General features: G+C 37.8%; 2 protein-coding genes and 1 long non-coding RNA gene across 3 annotated transcripts; 2 read left to right on the top strand and 1 right to left on the bottom strand.

Moving 5' to 3' along the window:
* The first annotated feature begins 1,913 nt into the window (after nucleotides 1-1,913).
* LOC122033652 (ribonuclease TUDOR 2-like) lies at nucleotides 1,914-11,113 on the top strand. Its single transcript, XM_042592732.1, has 17 exons — nucleotides 1,914-2,071; nucleotides 2,702-2,866; nucleotides 3,162-3,236; nucleotides 3,317-3,430; nucleotides 3,524-3,628; nucleotides 4,703-4,909; nucleotides 4,995-5,213; nucleotides 5,290-5,397; nucleotides 6,648-6,818; nucleotides 6,908-7,105; nucleotides 7,178-7,522; nucleotides 7,604-7,834; nucleotides 7,914-8,102; nucleotides 8,187-8,264; nucleotides 8,341-8,535; nucleotides 9,964-10,335; nucleotides 10,740-11,113. The coding sequence occupies exons 2-17, from the start codon at nucleotides 2,717-2,719 to the stop codon at nucleotides 11,013-11,015; spliced, it is 3,033 nt and encodes a 1,010-aa protein (XP_042448666.1). The 5' UTR covers nucleotides 1,914-2,071; nucleotides 2,702-2,716; the 3' UTR covers nucleotides 11,016-11,113.
* Nucleotides 11,114-11,486: 373 nt separating this feature from the next.
* On the bottom strand, nucleotides 11,487-12,151 carry LOC122033653 (protein SODIUM POTASSIUM ROOT DEFECTIVE 1-like). Its single transcript, XM_042592733.1, has 3 exons — nucleotides 11,903-12,151; nucleotides 11,736-11,811; nucleotides 11,487-11,622 (listed from the first exon to the last, which is right to left on the bottom strand). Exons 1-3 carry the CDS (start codon nucleotides 12,149-12,151, stop codon nucleotides 11,498-11,500), a joined length of 450 nt encoding a protein of 149 aa, XP_042448667.1. The 3' UTR covers nucleotides 11,487-11,497.
* LOC122033654 lies at nucleotides 11,618-12,177 on the top strand. The gene is made up of 2 exons (XR_006126603.1): nucleotides 11,618-11,845; nucleotides 11,932-12,177. It is a non-coding gene; the product is annotated as an uncharacterized LOC122033654 (long non-coding RNA).
* The last annotated feature ends 6,824 nt before the right edge of the window (nucleotides 12,178-19,001 follow it).

Here is a 19,001-nt window from a genome sequence, read left to right as displayed (position 1 = left end):
GGTCAGACTTATGGGATTCAACTCCCCCTTCAAAGATACAGTGCTCCTATTTATAAGTTTAATCGAGTTTACGAGGCACTGTTCTCGTATCATATATGAATGCTCAAGGTAAAATGTATAAGGTTATTCTCATTACAAAGCTGGCCAGACATAGAGACGGTCAGAATATCCCGTTCGTCCAAGTATCCGACTGGGCTATATTTCAGGAGAACGCTCAAGGCAAAATGCATAAGATAATTCTCATTACAAAGCCGATTGGGCATAGAAATGGTCGGGATACCCCATTCGTCAAAGTATCCAACTGGGCTATATTCCAGGAGATAACATTGTCAGGGAATCGCAATAGATTGTCAGAATAGCAGCTATCTTTCAAAGAATATTCTTCGGTTACAACATATACATTCAAAGGAACATTTTTACGAAGGTGACTATACAACTTCTATCATTATTGCGGAGGTTACATGAGACTGTTCATATACGTATAGCAAAAGATTCTTCAGAGTATAACTGTACAAATTTCAGATTGTACACCTTCCATTATCCAACATCTTCTGACACTGAATATTCCATGTCACATCATTATTGCGGAGTTATGAGAGGTAATATAAAAATGAGGGTCTCGCCACTGGCGAGATACGCTTTACAGACCATAGCAAAAAATTACTCTTTATTATGTTCGCTCAATTTTATCGTAGTTCCTTCCCACTTTTCGCTTGGTCATTTACTGATTTGAGCGTCGGAGGACCTACACTAGAAATCCCTTCTCTGGTTTTTACCCTAATATTTTGTTGGCTCTTTCGAGTGTACGTAGAAAGGAGCCGAAAGGAGCATCGAGTATCACCCTCTCTCCCTAATGAAGTCTTCTCCAAGTTAACAGTAGTGTCACCTTGCGTACTATCTTCGCAGCTTTCAGATAGGATAACTTGATTTATTAATATTGAGGTATAACAGAAGTGAATAGGAAGTGATCTAGAATATTGTGAAATTATTTATTTAAAATAAGAAAAAAATAAAAATTATAAATTAAATAAATTAATAAATTTTTTTCCAAATAAATAAATTAATTGATGATTTATTAATGATAAAAAGTAACCAATTTAATGATAATATAAAAGAATTATTATTTTTTTTATTAAAAATAACTAATTTAAATGGTAATATAAAAGAATTAAATTTTTATTAAAAAGTATTTAATTTATATTTATAAAATAAATATCAATATTAAAAAAGTAAATCAAAATTTAATTTTAGAAATGAGGAGATTTTTATAATTTTATATATTTAACTTTTACCGTCACTTACTTCCCAAATATGATTACATTTAATGAACTTTCTCTCTCAAACAAGGAGAACATAAATATTTTATTTTTCCTTCTATCCTATTTTGTCAATGAACTTTCTCTTAACTAAGAAAAGAATATCAAAATTTTAATAATATAGCGAAGCATAATAATATTATCATTATATTAAAAATTTTAGTATAGTATTATATTATATTAAATTTTTTAATATCAGTATAAGATTTAGTATTGATATATCCTATATACGGTACTAATATTTAAATTTTAATATAAACTATATAAAATTTATATCCTATTAAAATTTAGATATGTCAAATATTTATTATACTGAAAATTTAATAAAATATCAATATGAATTTTTTATATTAAATTTTTTGATACGATATAATATACGGATTTAAAGTTCCATATAAACCTACTCCCACCAATCCAAACGGACCATAAAAGTAAGACAATGTGAGGTGGATTTCAAAAGTTTGAGCGCTACAGATAATTTCTACAAATTATCGCTTGTAAAATGGAAGAAGTTTTGAAACTCCGGGTAAAGTGACATTTCTTATATTCAAGGGATGAATATGTAATTCAGATGGAAGCTGGTATTTATCCAAATTTATGCAACTCGTCGCCTCACTTCTATCATAGCGGCGGAGTTCCCAGTGAGTCTTGGCCATCGCGTCGAAGTTGGTGTTGCAATTTGCAAACGTTAACTAGCGTTTTGCAGAGGGAGTCAGCTTCGATCGGGCTCTTCATATCCGCGTCGATCGGCCAAGGTAGGCCTTTCCTTCGCAGATCCATTGCTAGATCCAACTCCTTTTTGAGACAAGGAAGCTTCTTTCAATTTTTGATGGCGAATTATTCGTTTTGACGGTTGATGTCATGCTCAGATTCGGTACCGGATTATTGGATTTTTGGATCTGCTTTTCGTCACATGGTGATGGTGATCTAACACAATCGTTTTGTCGTATTGATTGTTGTGCCATTGACGTCTCCGAGATCTGTAAAAGATCATATCTTTGTGCATGTCTCGGCCTCTTACGAAGTGTTAATGATAAAAGATTTTTATTTTCGCTTGTTTTCTAAGCTTATAACTTTCTCATCATGCCGTAGTTGAATAAACAAGCAAGGGATCTGTTTGAGGTAGAGCAATTTGCTCAGTTGCTTAAACCGTGCACCATTATCTTCTCACTTGACATTTCTGAATTTTGTTATCAGTTTTTTCTGTTTGTTTATCTGCCTTTTTTTTAAACGAGAACTAAAAATTTTTGATGTCTCCTCTCAATGACCTACAGCAAAAATTTGAACACTGAAGCAAGGCGTGCATTTTACCAATAAATTGGTGACTTGTTATCTTGGTTAGATGATCACTTTCCTTAACGTGACATTTCTTATACTCCTTCTAGGCCTTATCTATCGGCATGGCGTCGACAGCTTTGTCAACAGGATGGTTGAGAGGGAAAGTCAAGGCTGTTCCCTCTGGGGACTGTCTGGTTATAATGGGAAGCGCAAAAGCAGACATCCCTCCTGAAAAGACCATCACCTTGTCTTCTCTGATTGCCCCTAGACTGGTAACCATGATTTGCTTGGCTCTTATACTCTTTGGATTTAGCAGGCGCATAAATCTTAGTTTCAATCACTTTTGTCCTTCAATCGTTGTCACTCAGAAAACTTGCATTAAAAAGTGCCATGTTTAGGAATTTATTTCATGGAGTGCGCTGTGTTGATATCATGTCTGATCTTTATATATTTCTTAACTTTTTTCTCGCTAATGCTGTAAAAATTCATCTTGCTTGAAAAATGTTATTTGTCATGTGCACTATGAATTCTACTTGATGAAATATTTTGTGGCTGTGTATTAATTAGGCACGCCGAGGAGGTGTTGATGAACCATTCGCATGGGAGAGCAGGGAATTTTTGAGAAAATATTGCATTGGGAAGGTTCTTATGCTTATTCATGAGTTTGAATGTTTGTACACCTTTGTCTTAGGTCAGGCCTTCTCACAATCTTGATTCTTTAGGATGTGATGTTCAGAGTGGATTACACTGTTCCTTCAATTGGAAGAGAATTTGGTACTGTTTTCATGGGAGATAAGAATGTAGCATTTGCAGTTGTTTCTGAAGGATGGGCCAAAGTAAGAATAATTTCTGGGTATTCATTGATTAAATTAAAAAGGGAAAAAAACATTTCAATGGTGATATTAGATCGATGTTTTATTCACCATTAGGTAAGGGAGCAGGGCCAACAAAAAGGGGAAGTAAGTCCATACCTGGCAGATCTACAAAGTTTAGAAGAGCAAGCCAAACAACAAGGTGTAGGACGTTGGACAAAGGTTAGCACTCTTTTTCTAATGCATGTTGCTGATTTTCTGAAAATCTTTTTCCTGTGCATGGTGAAGTTCTGTGTTATTTGGATTAAGCAGCTTTATATGTTTTGTTTTCAATACACAAAGGATGAATGTTGTTTATTATATGTGCTTCTTATTGTCGTTAATGGCTTCTTGATGTATCCTCCTATCTATGGCAAGTTAAAATTTCTTTATAGTCTAGGTTAGGATTCAATAATTTTGCAATATGGCTATATTTGAACAAGACAAATATTAATAGTTTTAGAAATGTTTAAGAAATGACAAATTGGTTCAAAGATCAATTCGAAACACGATATCTATGAGGCAAGTTGGGGTCATATCCAAAGGAAAGATGAAATGGCCATTTTGATGCCAAAATTAGCCATTTGAAACAATTTGTGATTAATGTTATGAGTATGTAATTGCTAGTTTTCAATGTTTGATCAATTCTTGAACTATGTTGGGTTCTGTTGAATGATCATGTAGTTGGCTGAATGACTAATAAGTGCCAATTTCAGAAACTAGCCTATATAGACTTTGTATGATTCATCGCTTGATTAAGTCTAAGCCTGTATATTTGTCCAAGAGATTTTAGTAGTGTTTTTTTTTGTTGGCTAGTTTTTTCCCAAGATCAAGCATGTGTATCAATTTTTTTTCTTATTAAAATACAAATCTACTCCCCTTTCTCCTTTTTCTATCAGTAATTTCATGGTTTTTTGCTCCTTTTTCTCCATTGAATGCTTTGAAGTTTTCATTGTGAAGATTTGATTTCAATCCATTTTCCCATTTGAGCAATTACATTATTACCTTCCATAACAAGGCTTGGTCAACGTTAGCAATAGAATGTTGTGATCAAAACAGTTGCAAAGTTAACAAAGGCATGAAACTATTGGGCAAGAATGAGTGTCCCTGATGCATGGTAATTGCAAAAGTTTAAACCATTAGCATTTGGTTGTCTTTAATTGTAGAAGCCTGATAATTGCAAAGAAAATGGATAGAACATTACCATGATACATAAAAGGCTGGAAGAATGACATATTTTATGTATATATCTTTTAGGAACCTGGTGCTTCAGAGTTAGCTGTAAGAAATCTACCACCTTCAGCCATTGGTGATCCTAGTAATTTGGATGCAATGGGATTGCTTGCGGCAAACAAGGGCAAACCTATGCATGGAATTGTTGAGCAGGTTCGTGATGGAAGCACTATCCGTGTGTACCTCCTTCCTGAATTCCAGTTTGTGCAAGTTTTTGTTGCAGGAATCCAGGTATGCTACTTCAAATGAAATTGTGGCAGAAGTAAGTGTATATTAACCTTTCACTTTATGTAACAAAAAATGTCTTACAACATAGGCTCCTTCAATGGGAAGAAGGCCTGCTGTTAATGATGCAATTCCTGAGAATTCTGTCACAGCTAATGATACAAATGAAGAAATTTCTGGTGAAACTCAGCAGCCACTAACATCTGCTCAGAGGCTTGCAGCTTCTTCTCCATCACTTGCTGAAGTCGCACCAGATCCATTTGGGAGAGAAGCAAAGCATTTTACTGAAACTCGTGTCTTAAACAGAGATGTATTTTCCTTTCTATCCCAGAATATGAAGTTCCGTATTTGGTTTAGTTTTTAACCTAAACCTTCAAACTATACAGGTGAGAATTGTACTTGAAGGTGTAGATAAATTCAGCAATCTAATTGGGTCAGTTTATTATCCAGATGGTGATACTGCAAGAGATCTTGCCTTGGAGCTTGTCCAGAATGTGTGTATGCTTACATAGTTGTATAGAAAACATTGAATTGCTTCTTATCAGGGCTTAAACAACATCTGAATATGAGGTTTAGTTTTTCTTTTGTAGTTATATTGTGAATGAAAATTTGAATGATTCTTGAGGAATCTGATTCCCTATCTAGCTATGAATCGTCAGATATGAATTTAGATTATGGCATTAAGGCTATATGAGTTTCTATGGTTATATTTGCAGGAAGTATTTAACAAACACTAGATGTGACCTAAATGTTTTATTTGACTGAAGATAACGTAAAATGGAAATTAGTGAAATCAAATTCTATTAGTCAATATTTTGGATCGAAAAGTTGTGAACGAATGTAAAGAAGATAAGAAGAAAGTGAGCACTCTGTTGATAAATAACAAATACAGGTAATGTTTCTCAGCTTGTGATAAGTAGATGCAACAAAACACTATTTCCATGCCTATAGTCTAAAGAATTACATATTGAATATTCGTACAGGTATTTCCATTTCCTAATAAATCCTTTCAGGTTATCAGGTGTATTCTGCTGCAAGTATTGTAAAAGGGTGTATTGCCAATTAAGTAGGTTAGTCAAGAAAGAGGGAAGGGCTCCACAGGAGAGAGAAAACTCCCCTTGCAAAAATAAAATGCTTTCCCAAAGCGGAAATTCCATTAGCCTGATAAATTTATTCACTAACCTACTCTACCATATGATAGGATTTGAATGAATTACAGTTTGTACAATGTGTAATCTCCACCTCTCACCTACAATGGCATGGTGATATCCTGGAATGTTGCATCAAACTTGCTTTTAGGTTTTTGCCTTTGACTTTCATCATATTAATATGGGCTTTTATTTTATTGCTTCATAACAGCACCACACAATGCAATTCTCCCATTAGATCAACATCATCATTCAAGCATTGTGGATATTTTTCTAGCTGTTTTAAAGTTAAAAAAGGTTGTGGACATTTAATTCTGAAGTAAATTATCTAAGGTTCACAGAAAAGATACCCTGATAAGATTTTCTTTATTCATCTTGTTTCCATCTATGCCCTTGGATGTCACTTTTGTTGAGGTAGCTGATCTGAGCATGAGTTCGATGAATATGCAGTTGTGCATTTACACTTAGAATAGGATGTTCCGTTGAATATGCAGTTGTACATCTGCACGTAGAATAGGATGTTCCAGGATATCTATTCTTGTGATTTTTTTTTTGAGACAGATTTATGTATTAAAATGGGTGTTCCTTCTCCATAGGGTTTTGCTAAGCATGTGGAATGGAGTGCAAACATGATGGAGAATGAAGCAAAACATAAACTAAAGGCTGCTGAGTTGCAAGCAAAGAAGGAACGGCTAAGAATCTGGACTAACTATGTGCCTCCGGCTTCAAATTCAAAGGCAATTCATGACCAAAATTTCACTGGAAAAGTATGTGTTTCTTCTAGGTATAGTTGAATTGATTTCCTATCTTCCCTCACTACTATATTTGAACTAGTTATTTTTTTGATATTTTTTAGGTTGTAGAGGTTGTGAGCGGCGATTGCATTATTGTTGCTGATGATGCTATTCCATATGGTAGCCCATTAGCTGAGCGTAGAGTCAATCTCTCAAGTATTAGAGCACCTAAGATGGGGAATCCAAGAAGAGAAGAGAAACCGGCACCCTATGCCCGTGAAGCCAAGGAATTCTTGCGTACTCGTCTCATTGGCAATCAAGTATGAAATTTTTGATTGATGCATATGATTAAAGTTATAATGGTAATTATCTCATAAGTCATGTCTTGTCAGGTAAATGTGTCAATGGAATACTCTAGGAAGGTAGGTTCAGCTGATGGAACCAATGCAGCAATGTCTAATTCAGCTGATTCTAGAGTAATGGATTTTGGGTCAGTCTTGCTTGTGAAGAGTGAAGCTGATGATACCACTTCTCCCTCAACTAATCAAGTCGGAATGAATGTTGCCGAGATGGTTGTTTCTCGTGGTTTTGCCACTGTTGTCAGACATCGAGACTTTGAAGAAAGGTCAAATTATTATGATGCCTTGCTGGCCGCTGAATCACGTGCAGTTAATTCAAGGAAAGGGATTCATTCTTCCAAAGACTCTCCAGTGATGCACATAACTGATTTGACTACAGTCAGTAGTTTAACCACATCTTGTCCATTTGTGTGTATAACTTTGCCATCACATTGTAGTTGAAAAATGTTATCCTTACAGGCATCTGCGAAAAAAACTCGAGATTTTTTGCCTTTTCTGCAAAGGACTAAAAGGCACACTGCTGTCGTTGAGTATGTCCTCAGTGGTCATCGCTTTAAGTTATTGATTCCTAGGGAAACATGCACTATTGCCTTCTCATTTTCTGGCGTTCGCTGTCCTGGTCGAGAGGAGCCTTTTTCTGAGGATGCTATTGCTTTAATGAGAAGGAAAATATTGCAGCGTGATGTTGAGGTAACAATGGTTGATTTAGTTTTGTTTGAATGTAAACATTTCCATTAACATCAATTAATGTGATTGTGATGCTGGATAGATTGAGGTTGAAACAGTTGATAGGACGGGGACGTTTTTAGGCTCTCTGTGGTACTCTAGGACCAATATGGCTATTACCCTTTTGGAATCTGGTTTAGCAAGACTTCAAACTTCATTTAGTTCAGACAAGATACCAGATGCTCACCTCTTGGCTCAGGCTGAGGAGTCTGCAAAGCGCCAGAAGCTGAAGGTAGTTTAATTTATTGATCTTTTAACTATTCAATTGTTGATCCTTCTTCCTGGAGGACTGATATATGCTTTCTTTTCTTTGCAGATTTGGGAGAACTATGTTGAAGGACAAGAAGTTTTCAGTGCCCGCTCTGCTGAAGCAAAACATAAAGAAGTGCTGAAGGTGTTCCACACTAAAGTAATTTGATATTCTTTATTGATTTATTAAATATAATGCTCATTATTATTGATAACCTTAGGTGGTAGTTACTGAAGTCCTTGGAGGTGGAAAATTCTATGTCCAAACAGTTGGTGATCAGAAGGTGACTGCCATTCAGCAGCAACTTGTTGCACTAAACATTAAGGAAGCTCCAGTAATTGGTTCTTTTAATCCTGCAAAGGGTGACATAGTCCTAGCTCAGTTCAGCATGGATAATTCTTGGAACAGAGCCATGGTACGGTTTAAATTCCACTTGCCTCTATCTGGACCCATTGCTATGTGGCTTTTTAGTCCGTTTCTAAGTGAGGATCTATTTTAAAGGGATGCAACCTTTATTTTTTATTTTTTCCTTTTTCAAACTACATTTATCACTGTTGCTAAAGTAGGTTCATTGAATTACATTAGCAATTCACCAAATATGCAATCTATATAGGTCAAGTTGTCATCTAAGTATCCGCGGTTCGATTCCTAGCTACGGCGCATTTGTAGGGATTTTTTCTCCAAATGGGGCTCGCAACCACGAGATGCTGGGGTTCTAGGCCGCCCTCCATGAGTGCTTTCCGATTTACCCTGGCGGCCGGTGGAAAATTTCCGTGGGGCCGGGCCGGTCGTCCAAGGTTCGGTGTTACCTAGTTCATCAATTTTTTTTATATAGGTCAAAATGGAGTCAAGGTGACACTGGAATAGGATAACTTCAGTTCAAAATAGAGTGTTCATCAATCAGCTTAGATTGCATTAATCAATGAGAAAAACAAAACCATCACTAAAACTTTGTGGGGAATTGTCCAAGTAACTTTCTCTCCAAATTAATTTTCTAATGGGAAATCTGCTAGAAAAATTCATGATACCCAATATAAAGTTGAGCAACAAACATTGTGGTAACTGATCCTTTCTGCAGTAATATTGTAAGTTACTCTGATACAAGAGAATTGATGTGTATGGATTTTTGTGTGTGTGTGTGTGTGAGAGAGAGAGAGACAATGGTTCAAGTGGATTGTAGTTCCTCAGAGAATTTGTTTATAGGTTCCTGTATCTTTTGGTTCTAGTGGAGGCTGCTTATCTCATACCCAATCCAGCATTCATTTATGCAAGGTAGAGTTAGACAGCTACAGTGTAATTATGCGTCTAGCCTTCCCTCTCGGGTTTGGGGACTCATTTTATCTGCAAATAACTGATTAGAGAGGTTTATCCTTTTCTCTTGTCATTACTGTCTAGAGTGTAGTGTAGGTTCTTGAATACCTTGTAGTTTGCAGGCTGACACTTACCTCTGAGTTTAAATGGAAAAAAAACATTAAGAAAACATATACCATCTAGTGTTAATCGGTTTCTCCTTGGTGCATACTCCCTGAGTATCCTTTAGCTCTATTGTATAAATAAATGTCCTCTATGGCCTATCATACTGGTGCTTCAAAATTAAGCCTTTTATTAGGGGAGGTGCCCATAATTTGGTTCAAATTGAGAAAACGAAACTGAACTGAAGTAAAACTTTGGTTCAATTTGATTTGTCTAATTTGGTTTGATACAGTTTGATTTGAACTAAATGTCTCTACATTTTTTTTTGGAAGAATGCATCTGGGCCTGTTTGAATATGTCATATTTCAGCTCTCAATCTCTTATATACTCAAGAATATTCATTTATTCCAATTGTTTGGCACATATCTAGATTGTAAGTGGACCACGTGGAGCTGTGGAATCACCCAATGACAAATTTGAAGTTTTCTATATTGATTATGGAAACCGAGAATTTCTTCCATACAGCCGCTTACGACCGCTTGATCCCTCAGTATCAGCAGCTCCTAGCTTAGCACAGCTTTGTAGTCTTGCATACATAAAAGTACCTAATTTGGAAGATGATTTTGGTCAAGAAGCTGCAGAGTATTTGAGTGAGTTGACTTTGAGCAATTCAAAAGAGTTCAGTGCTATGATAGAAGAACAAGATACTTCTGGAGGGAAGTCAAAAGGACCCGGAAGCGGAATTGTCTTGATGGTGACACTCACTGAAGGGGAACTCAGCATAAATGCTGCCATGCTTCAGGTTGTTATAGCACATCTTTATTTTCGAATTACTTTTAAGTCTTTTCTTTTTAGCTAAAGTTGCTTAAGTCTGTCAGTTTCATTAAGTCTGTTACTTTGATTATATGAAGAAGCTCAGCATTGGTGGCAAATGCCATTTGTCTTTTCAATTTCAAGTTCTTATTTTCTGAAAACTAAAACCACAAAATAAAAAAAGGAAGGGAAAAGCTTCCACAAACCAGGCACACCTACAGTCTTCTTCATTTGCCCTCAAGTCCTATTGTAAACATGAAATTATTATCCATTGGTGGATGCCTGTATAGACTACAAGAATTTTGTACACAATTGGTGAAGTTGTGATGGATTTTTGCATATTTTAGCTTTACTTCTTTTGGGATTCTGAATTTTTAAACTATGTCAATGCAGGAAGGGCTTGCTAAGTTAGAAAGAAAGAAGAAATGGGACACCAGGGAACGAAAGACAACACTCGATGCCTTGGAAGAATTCCAAGCGAAAGCAAAAAAGGAAAGACTGAACATTTGGCAATATGGTGATGTCCAATCTGATGATGAATTATACAATTTCATTCCATCATCTACCTCGCTTCTCTTTTCGTCATTCTGTTTTTCTAACTTAAACTTCGAGGGAGACATTATTTTAAGCGACCATCGAATAAGGCAATACCCATATCATAACTTTTAAGTTAGAATATTTGTTATTGAGACTTGCATATAAACTTCAAACTCAGAGCTTCTTGTCGTTATTAACTACTGGTATTATCAATTCTGTTATGATCATAACTTATCGGCTTTCCTCTGTTTTATGAAATTCTTAATAACTTAACCACTATGATTATCAGACCTTGTTTGATATGGATCTGTTAGCAAAGTGGTCCTCCAACAAGACAGTGGCCCTTCCAACTTTATAGCTTTAAGCTCAAATTAATCTCACAGCACATAAAAGACCAAACAAAGGGAGGGATTAAAACAGGTTCAGATCAGTAATATACAGGCAATGAGAGGATTAGAAGCTCGTAGCTAAAGACTAGTCGCAATAAAAATACTTGTAATATTAGAACATAAAGGAGATGTTGACACGCAGAAGAAAAAGCATGATCTGTCTTATGATGCTCAAAAGTTCTTGCACTTTTGAGATTGACGCTGAAAGACCATGTGGAGTTGAATTCATGAGCATGGCCAGAACTCGGCCTTTTTCACCTTTGATATGCTCTCCAGGACCCCCACAGGGGACACATGCCCCATCACTGTTACCCTCTTGGATTCCAGATCTATGCTGAAGGATGTCACACCTATCAATTTGTCAGATTTTTTTTTTTTTCAGTTTCTTAAAAAGACTAAATTCTGCGATTTAATGATCAGATATGCATCGACATGGCAATGGAGACAAGCCCTTTAGCATTACCTTCCATTTTAGAGAGATGTTTCCTCACTTTTCCTGCGCATCCTTGGCAATGGATTGAAACTCTCATGACCACCACCTTTATGGTGCAAGTTGATTGAACATTAAAACAGGTGAGAAGCTTTGATCCGAATATTACAAGCAAAACTTTAAATTTTTTGGCTACTCACTTGGAAGACTTGGCCATTGGTTGCGGCAGCGGCGGCGACGGCGGTGGCTGTGGGCCGTAGTCGTGAGTCGGATCTTTGCTTCTTTGTAACCATCGGGAGGGTGACTGCCCGACTCCGGCTGCCAGAGCTGAGTCTCCGAGAGTCGACAAGGCGGGAATACCCACGCGGTAGTATCATCAACCGGGGATCGCCTGGGACGCAAACCGCCGTCGAGGCCTGTGACCGGCAGAGAAATCCGCTGGCCTTCATGAGCGAGGGAGAGAGATGAAGAGGCTGTCGGAAGGCGAAAAACAGAGGAGACCAAAAGGAGTGGAACTTTAATAGAAGGAAAGTTTCTGGTGTTCCTGCCGAACTTTTAAGTTAGGCAGTAGATTGATGAGATAATTAATCTTATTGATTACTTATTTAAATCTTTATAAATAAATGCACTGACTGCACTACTGCAGTCTGCAGTGGATAGGTCGACGTTTCTCTCAGCCAAAGGAATGAGTTCAAATAATGGCAATTATGATGGCCTCGGCATGTCCAGTAGAACACTGTAGTGTATGGAACGTGAAACAGCGTTCTTCGGAGAAGTGTAATTGTGTAAAGTAAGAAGGCAATGCATGCATGCATACTTTTGTTTATTGGAGAGGAAAACAAAGGGAGCAAAGAAGGAAATAGAGAAGAGGCAATTAAAACAGTGGCAATAGATGAACCCTGCCATATATGATTTTGGACTGCGAAAGAGCGGTCAAAAAGACCAAAACAGAGAGAGAGAGGGGGGATGGTGAAGGAGGTAAGGATTCAGTTAAAGTTCAGTCCATTTAATGCTGCAAACAGAGGGAAAGATTCGCCAAGTGAAGACTGTGGGGCGCGGCGCCTGACGCATCACTGTGCCTTCTTCCTAAGAGCACAAAATATTACAAATTTGTAATCACAAAATATTACAAATTTGTTACACACACACACAGTTTACAATGTCAGACCACATTCATGGACAATGCAATCTATAACGTTGTTACAGCCGAAATAAGAGCGGCATATATAGGCGAGAGAGGATCGATCTCTTGACGGTAGTCTGTGGTCAAATTAATGATGGGTCAATGGATATCAATGTTTGGTTGTCCTTGATGCAGCAGAATTTATTGAGTTGACTTATGGACCATGTGTGCTATCTAGCTACAAAAGTAAGCACTATTTTGAAAAGTAATTTGGAGTACATACTTTTAAACCCAAAAAAATCATATGAACTTAATGTTCTAATTTTCTTGACAAAGACATTGGGAGCACTTAAGACATTAATTATTGCATGTGTACCTTCCAACTTAGTGAAATCGAGTCAAGTCTCAATCGCGAGCTGTCTCTCTGCAGCTCCACCAATTAAAGCTCCATCATCTTCCTCGCTGATGAGGCCGCGTCCGTCGCGGCTTATCTCGCTGCGCCAACTTATAGTCAAAATATTTGAATAAAGTGAATTTTGGCTGGCTCCTTTACATTCTCTCCATCAGTGGGGGAAAAAAAAATTATATTCTTCCTCTTCTGCGACTGCAGCTCTTGCATGGTACGCCATTGCACATCGATATTGGGTCGTCTCATCAAACATGCACGGCCAGTCGCCACCACTACTGCAGAGTTTGTTTCCGTCTCGTCGTCAACAACGATTGACGATCCGGCAGATGGCAGAGTCAGTACTTAATAATTGTGCATTCTGAACGCTGCTGAGGTCTGCCGGCCACCCCCCATTGATGATTCATATGCACCATCACCCACGTTGCAATGTCAAGATGTACTGGCCTTGCTTGCTGCTGCTGCTGCATCCAGGCTGCAGCAGGGACCTCAAATTGATCAGCGGGCCCGGCGAATTTGGGTGGTTGTCGTAGACAGGGGTCGCTGCTGTTGTTTTTAGGTGGCAATTGCCCAATTGGCTGCCTGCCCGCCCAATGGCATCGCCGTCTGGCAGAGCACCAATCCTACGCGCCGGGAGAGTGAGCACACTGTCCACCATTATCATCCCAGGGCTCCTCAGGTCATACTGCGTGAAAGCTGAATTAATGAAGTTAATTATATTAAAATCGTCACTAATCAACCACTTTCAAAGATTTATTTATCTGAGCAAGATTTTATATATGGAAAGACGGTTTCCTCGTCGGATGATCCGACCTTTTTATTTTTATTTTTCCATTCAAACAACTCAACTCGCGGGCCTCTTCTGGCGGTCCATCAACAAATGATTAATATCAACTATTCTCACCCTAATTGTAATTTATCTTGATTCATATAATCCGGAGATGAAATATGAGGGGCGATTGAGCGTAATTATCTTTTATTATAATACAATAAATGATTAATATTATCTCACGATTGGTGGAATTAGTGTATGTATGTATGTATATTTGTTATAATAGATTTTGAGATTAATTTTTAGTATATGTAAAAATATTTCATTAGATATCTAACCTCTTTTATATAAAAGGTTGTTGCGCTAGAGCAAATATCCTCCATTATTTATCTCCTTTTAGAATGTGTGGGGTCACCTTGGAGGGGCGTTAAGATGATGACTTCACCATTTTATTGTAACAAATGGTTAATCTTGCCCCGGGCTATGGCCATGGAAAGACGTAAGGGGTGGCAGGCCTGGCCTACTACAACCCATGCTTGCATTGTCCCTTTGTCCTATTCTCTACTAAGTAAGCATAGTAAAAAAAAAAAATATTATGCCCAATATATAAATTAAATTTAGCCCAGCCCAAAATTTAATTCTCATTTTCCTCATTTCTGCCAAATGTTAAAAGCAATTGAATCATTGATCATTTATTTCATTTCATATGAGTCATGACTCACGAGAGATACACAAGAAGTCGAAGGATTTTGAGGAGTTGGAGCCTAGAGGCAAGGAAAGAGCTTGAGAGAACTTTTTCTTGAGGTAGTAAAGTATGTATTATTGAGTTTAATTCAAATAAAATTAGAAACTGATTTATAATTTTTTTTTCCTTTTATTCATTTCAAGTGTAATAGCATGGAGTAAGGGTAGAGGCGCAGAGCTTAACCCTTGAGAGAACTTTATCTTGAGGTAATACAATATGAGTTTGATTTAAATAGAATTAGAAATTGGTTATAATTCTCAATTGTTTGTTGTAACGGTTTCTTGAGAGTAATATTTTTTTGTTCCACCTTTTGTTGGTTTCCAGAGTTAGAGATTGTTTCTGTATATGTGGGTATACAAATCTATAGATTATATTTACTTATTTATTCCTAATTAGATGAATATTTATAGAATTTAAAATTAATGATGTATGACTATTTAGTATTTACAAAATTATTAAAAAAATTTGTTGAAGCTTCATTCTTCTTAAAATTGTATTAGTTATTTTTAGTTTTGTTTGAGATTATGTAACTATTAATAATATAATTGGTTTGCTTAATAGGGGTTATTTTTGTAGATTGAAAATGAAAAACCATCAACCTTCTATGAAAAGGGGGACACTTTATTATCTTTTTTTTTTCAAAAACAAAGGCCAATATGAAGGTTCATCAATTCTTAATGATGTCCCCCTTCGGTATCCACATCTTCTGAATTCATAGTCTTCACCTTCTAATCCTATCACAGAACTATCTGTAGGACTGTAAATAGGGCTGTAAATGAGCCGAGCCGAGCTGAGCTTTGGGGTGTTCAAGTTTGTTTGATAAGATAACCGAGCCGAGCCGAGCCGAGCCGAGATGAGCTTAAAATGAACCAAACTTTTGAAATGAGTGTTCAAGCTTGGCTTGGTTTGGTTTATTTTTTATGAGCTTGAACTTGTTTGAAGCTTGGCTTGAGCTTGGTGTTGGGACCAATTATGTAGCTAGAAGGGAGGGTGAATAGCTCGGCGCGATCCCATGTTCGTCGTTGCTTGTTTCTTCAAAGATATGCAGCGGAAAATACAAAGAAACAACCACACAACGCTAACTCTAGGATTTACTTGGTATCCACCTCAAGAAGAGGTGACTAATCCAAGGATCCACACACTCACGCACCCTCCACTATATAAACACTCCTTTTCGGTAACTACCGAAGGCGGAGAAGCCCTACAAGTTCACACTACAAGAAGAAAGGGAAAGGAAATACAACACAAGTAAAAGCTTACAAGTTTGCACAAGAAAAACCCTAACCCTAGCTTTCTTCTTCTTGCTGTAGATCCGCCTCTTGACTTGAAAAAAAAAACCTCCAAGAACTTCAAGAACTGGCGGTGAGAACTCTGTGGAGCGGCTCTGGAATCGCTGTGAAGATCGGAGCTAAACAGTGCAAGCGTTGGCGAAGAAAGAGCTCGACAACAACTTTAATCGACGCCAACGGTCGAATCCCAATCGATCGGATTGCTCCCAATCGATTAGGGAGGCTTTGGATCGATCGGCCGATCGATCCAGAGCGCCTCTGTGCTCTCGGGAATTGCCTGGATCGATCAGCTGATCGATCCAGGGCTTATCACGCGAAGTCGCACCTCCCAATCGATCGCCCGATCGATCGGAGGCTCCCAATCGATCGGTTGATCGATTGGGAGGCTTTCTGTTCATGCGACACTTCTCCCCAATCGATCTACTGATCGATTGAGAGGAGGCTTGTCGCGGAGACTCACCCAATCTATCGACAGATCGATTGGGCATGAGCCAATCGATCGGCTGATCGATCCAGCTCTTGTTTTTGCCCAAAAATAAGTCCAAAGTCCCCTAAACCAACATCCGGTCAACCATGACCTGTTGGTACATCATGCCTAACATTCAGTCACCCTTGACCTGCTGAGACTCCCTCACCAAGTGTTCGGTCAATCCCTTTGGCCCACTTGGACTTTTCTCCTCATTCCAAGTGTCCGGTCATCCTTGACCCACTTGGACTTATTTCCACCAGGTGTCCGATCAACCTTGATCCACCTGGATTTCCAGTGCCAAGTATCCGATCTCTCCTTCACAATCTGACCACATGAAAATTGCACCTGCAATCTCCATGTCTTGTCTCCATGTATTGTCAAATATCGAAACCCAAACATTAAGACTCGAGCTTGACCCAATTCAAGCTCAGTCAACCAGGTCAACCTTGACCTAGGGAATATTGCACCAACACTTGGTTCGTTTAGATGTTATCAAGCTCTCAATTTAAGCTTGGCTTAAGCTTGGTTCGAGCTTGACTTGAGCTTGGTTTGAGTTTGGTTCGTTTAAATGTTATCAAACTCTCAATTTAAGCTTGTTTGATTATTTGAAACTTTTAGTTATTTGATTGATTATTGAGATTGATAATTTAAATTTATTTATTTATTTTATTTTATTATTTATTTAGCATATTGAAAAGAGTTTTATTAATTAATATGGTTCGTGAACGTTGTTCACGAATGTTAACGAGCTGAACACATATGTGTTCAAGCTTGTTTATTTAACTTAACGAGTTGTTCAAGCTTGTTTGTTTAATTAATCTTATGTATATTGAACGAATATAAACAATCTCTTACCAAGCTTGTTCACGAACGCTTGGTTCATTTACAGCTCTAACCGTAAATACTTAAAAATCGAGAGTTAAAACAAATTACGCAGCGGAATAAAAAAAAACTAAAAGGAAGAAGACAAGCACGCGCTAACACAAGTAATTTTTTACTTGATTCGGAGCCTTCGATGACTTCTACTTCGAGGTCCATACTTGTCGAGTGCTTTCGTTGGCAATCTACTAATAGTTCAAAAATATACAATAATGAAGTACAAGAACTATATATGAAAGAATACTGACAACAAAGAAAACTAAGCAAAGCTTGATGTTCGGTTGTTAGTAGAGGGTTACAACATCGTAGGAGCCTTTTTGAAGCAACGTGCAGGAAGGAAAGTCATAGCTGATGATGTTTTGAAGTTGTTGGTCAAAGGGCCTTAATTATATAGGCCAATTCCGGGCGTCTAGAACCCCTTCGGGTGCTTGGACCGCTGTTGACGTGGTGATCTCTCGTCGAAACTTCATCCACGAAGTTTATCCATTTCCAGGCGCCCGGACCCCTTCTAGGTGCTTGGACCGTTAATGTGGGTTCGACCAATTATTGCACTCCAACTCAATTTTGGGATAACTTTTTTTGTCCGGGTGCCTAGACCAGTTTCGGATCGCCCGGGTGCCTGCGGTACCCGCCCGGGCGACACTGATCTTCAACATTTGATTCTTCTGAAGACGATTCGTCCCACGTCGACTTGAGTGCCTTCTTTCTTCTAGATGTCTTGGATTTGTCCTCTTTTATTTTTGGACACTCTGCTTGTAGTGTTCTTTCTTGTTATACCCGTAGCATGCGATCTTTGCCTTCGTGTCATTTGATTTGATCACCTTTTGTTGGTCCTTCTTTGTGAAGTTGTTCTTTCTTCTTGTGAACATTTTTTTTAACCATGTTCATGAGTTGTTCTTCTTCGTCTTCTGAGTCAGATTTGAATTTTGGCTCCGGTTTGTTCTTGTTCTTGGCTTCTTTTGAGAAACTTGCAAAAAGTGCAATACCATTCTTAACCAGCTTTGAGTTAGTCTGTTCGTGGAGTTCAAGTTCACAAAATAACTCATCTAGTTTTAATTTATTTAAGTTCCTCAAAACTTTATAGGCATCTACTATAGATACATACAATGCATTTCGAGGAAAAGAGTTCAAAGCATACCCAATTACGTCTCTGTTCTCTTGTTGGTGACCGATTAGGTGGAGCCGATTCAGAATGTCTTTGATTCTTGTGTGTAGCTGAGTAGCTGTTTCTCCATCCTGTATTTTAATGTTGAATAAATTATTTAATAATAAATCATGCTTCGTTACCTTTGCATCACTTGTGCCTTCGTGTAGTTTGATCAGTTTATCCCTGAGCTCCTTGGTGTTCTCGAATGGGCTGGTGCGGTTCAATTCTTTCTTAATAAGTCTGCACTAGATTGTGTTTGTTATCTTTGAGTCATTTAGGCATTTTTCTTATCTTATGGATTCCATCTTTCTGGATCAATCAATACTTTTGTTGCTTCGTCAATCGGCGCCTTGTACCCTCGTCAGATGGTGAACCGCTGATCAATGTTGGTTTTCATGTACACCTCCATCCGCTTCTTCCAATATGGAAAGTCGTCCCCATTGAAGAGCGGGGGGCGAACGGTGTTGTA

Source organism: Zingiber officinale, chromosome 11B (genome assembly GCF_018446385.1).
Source record: "Zingiber officinale cultivar Zhangliang chromosome 11B, Zo_v1.1, whole genome shotgun sequence".
Classification (NCBI taxonomy): Eukaryota; Viridiplantae; Streptophyta; class Magnoliopsida; order Zingiberales; family Zingiberaceae; genus Zingiber; species Zingiber officinale.
Note: the sequence above shows the minus strand (reverse complement) of the source record. Positions and strands in the feature narration are given on the sequence as shown.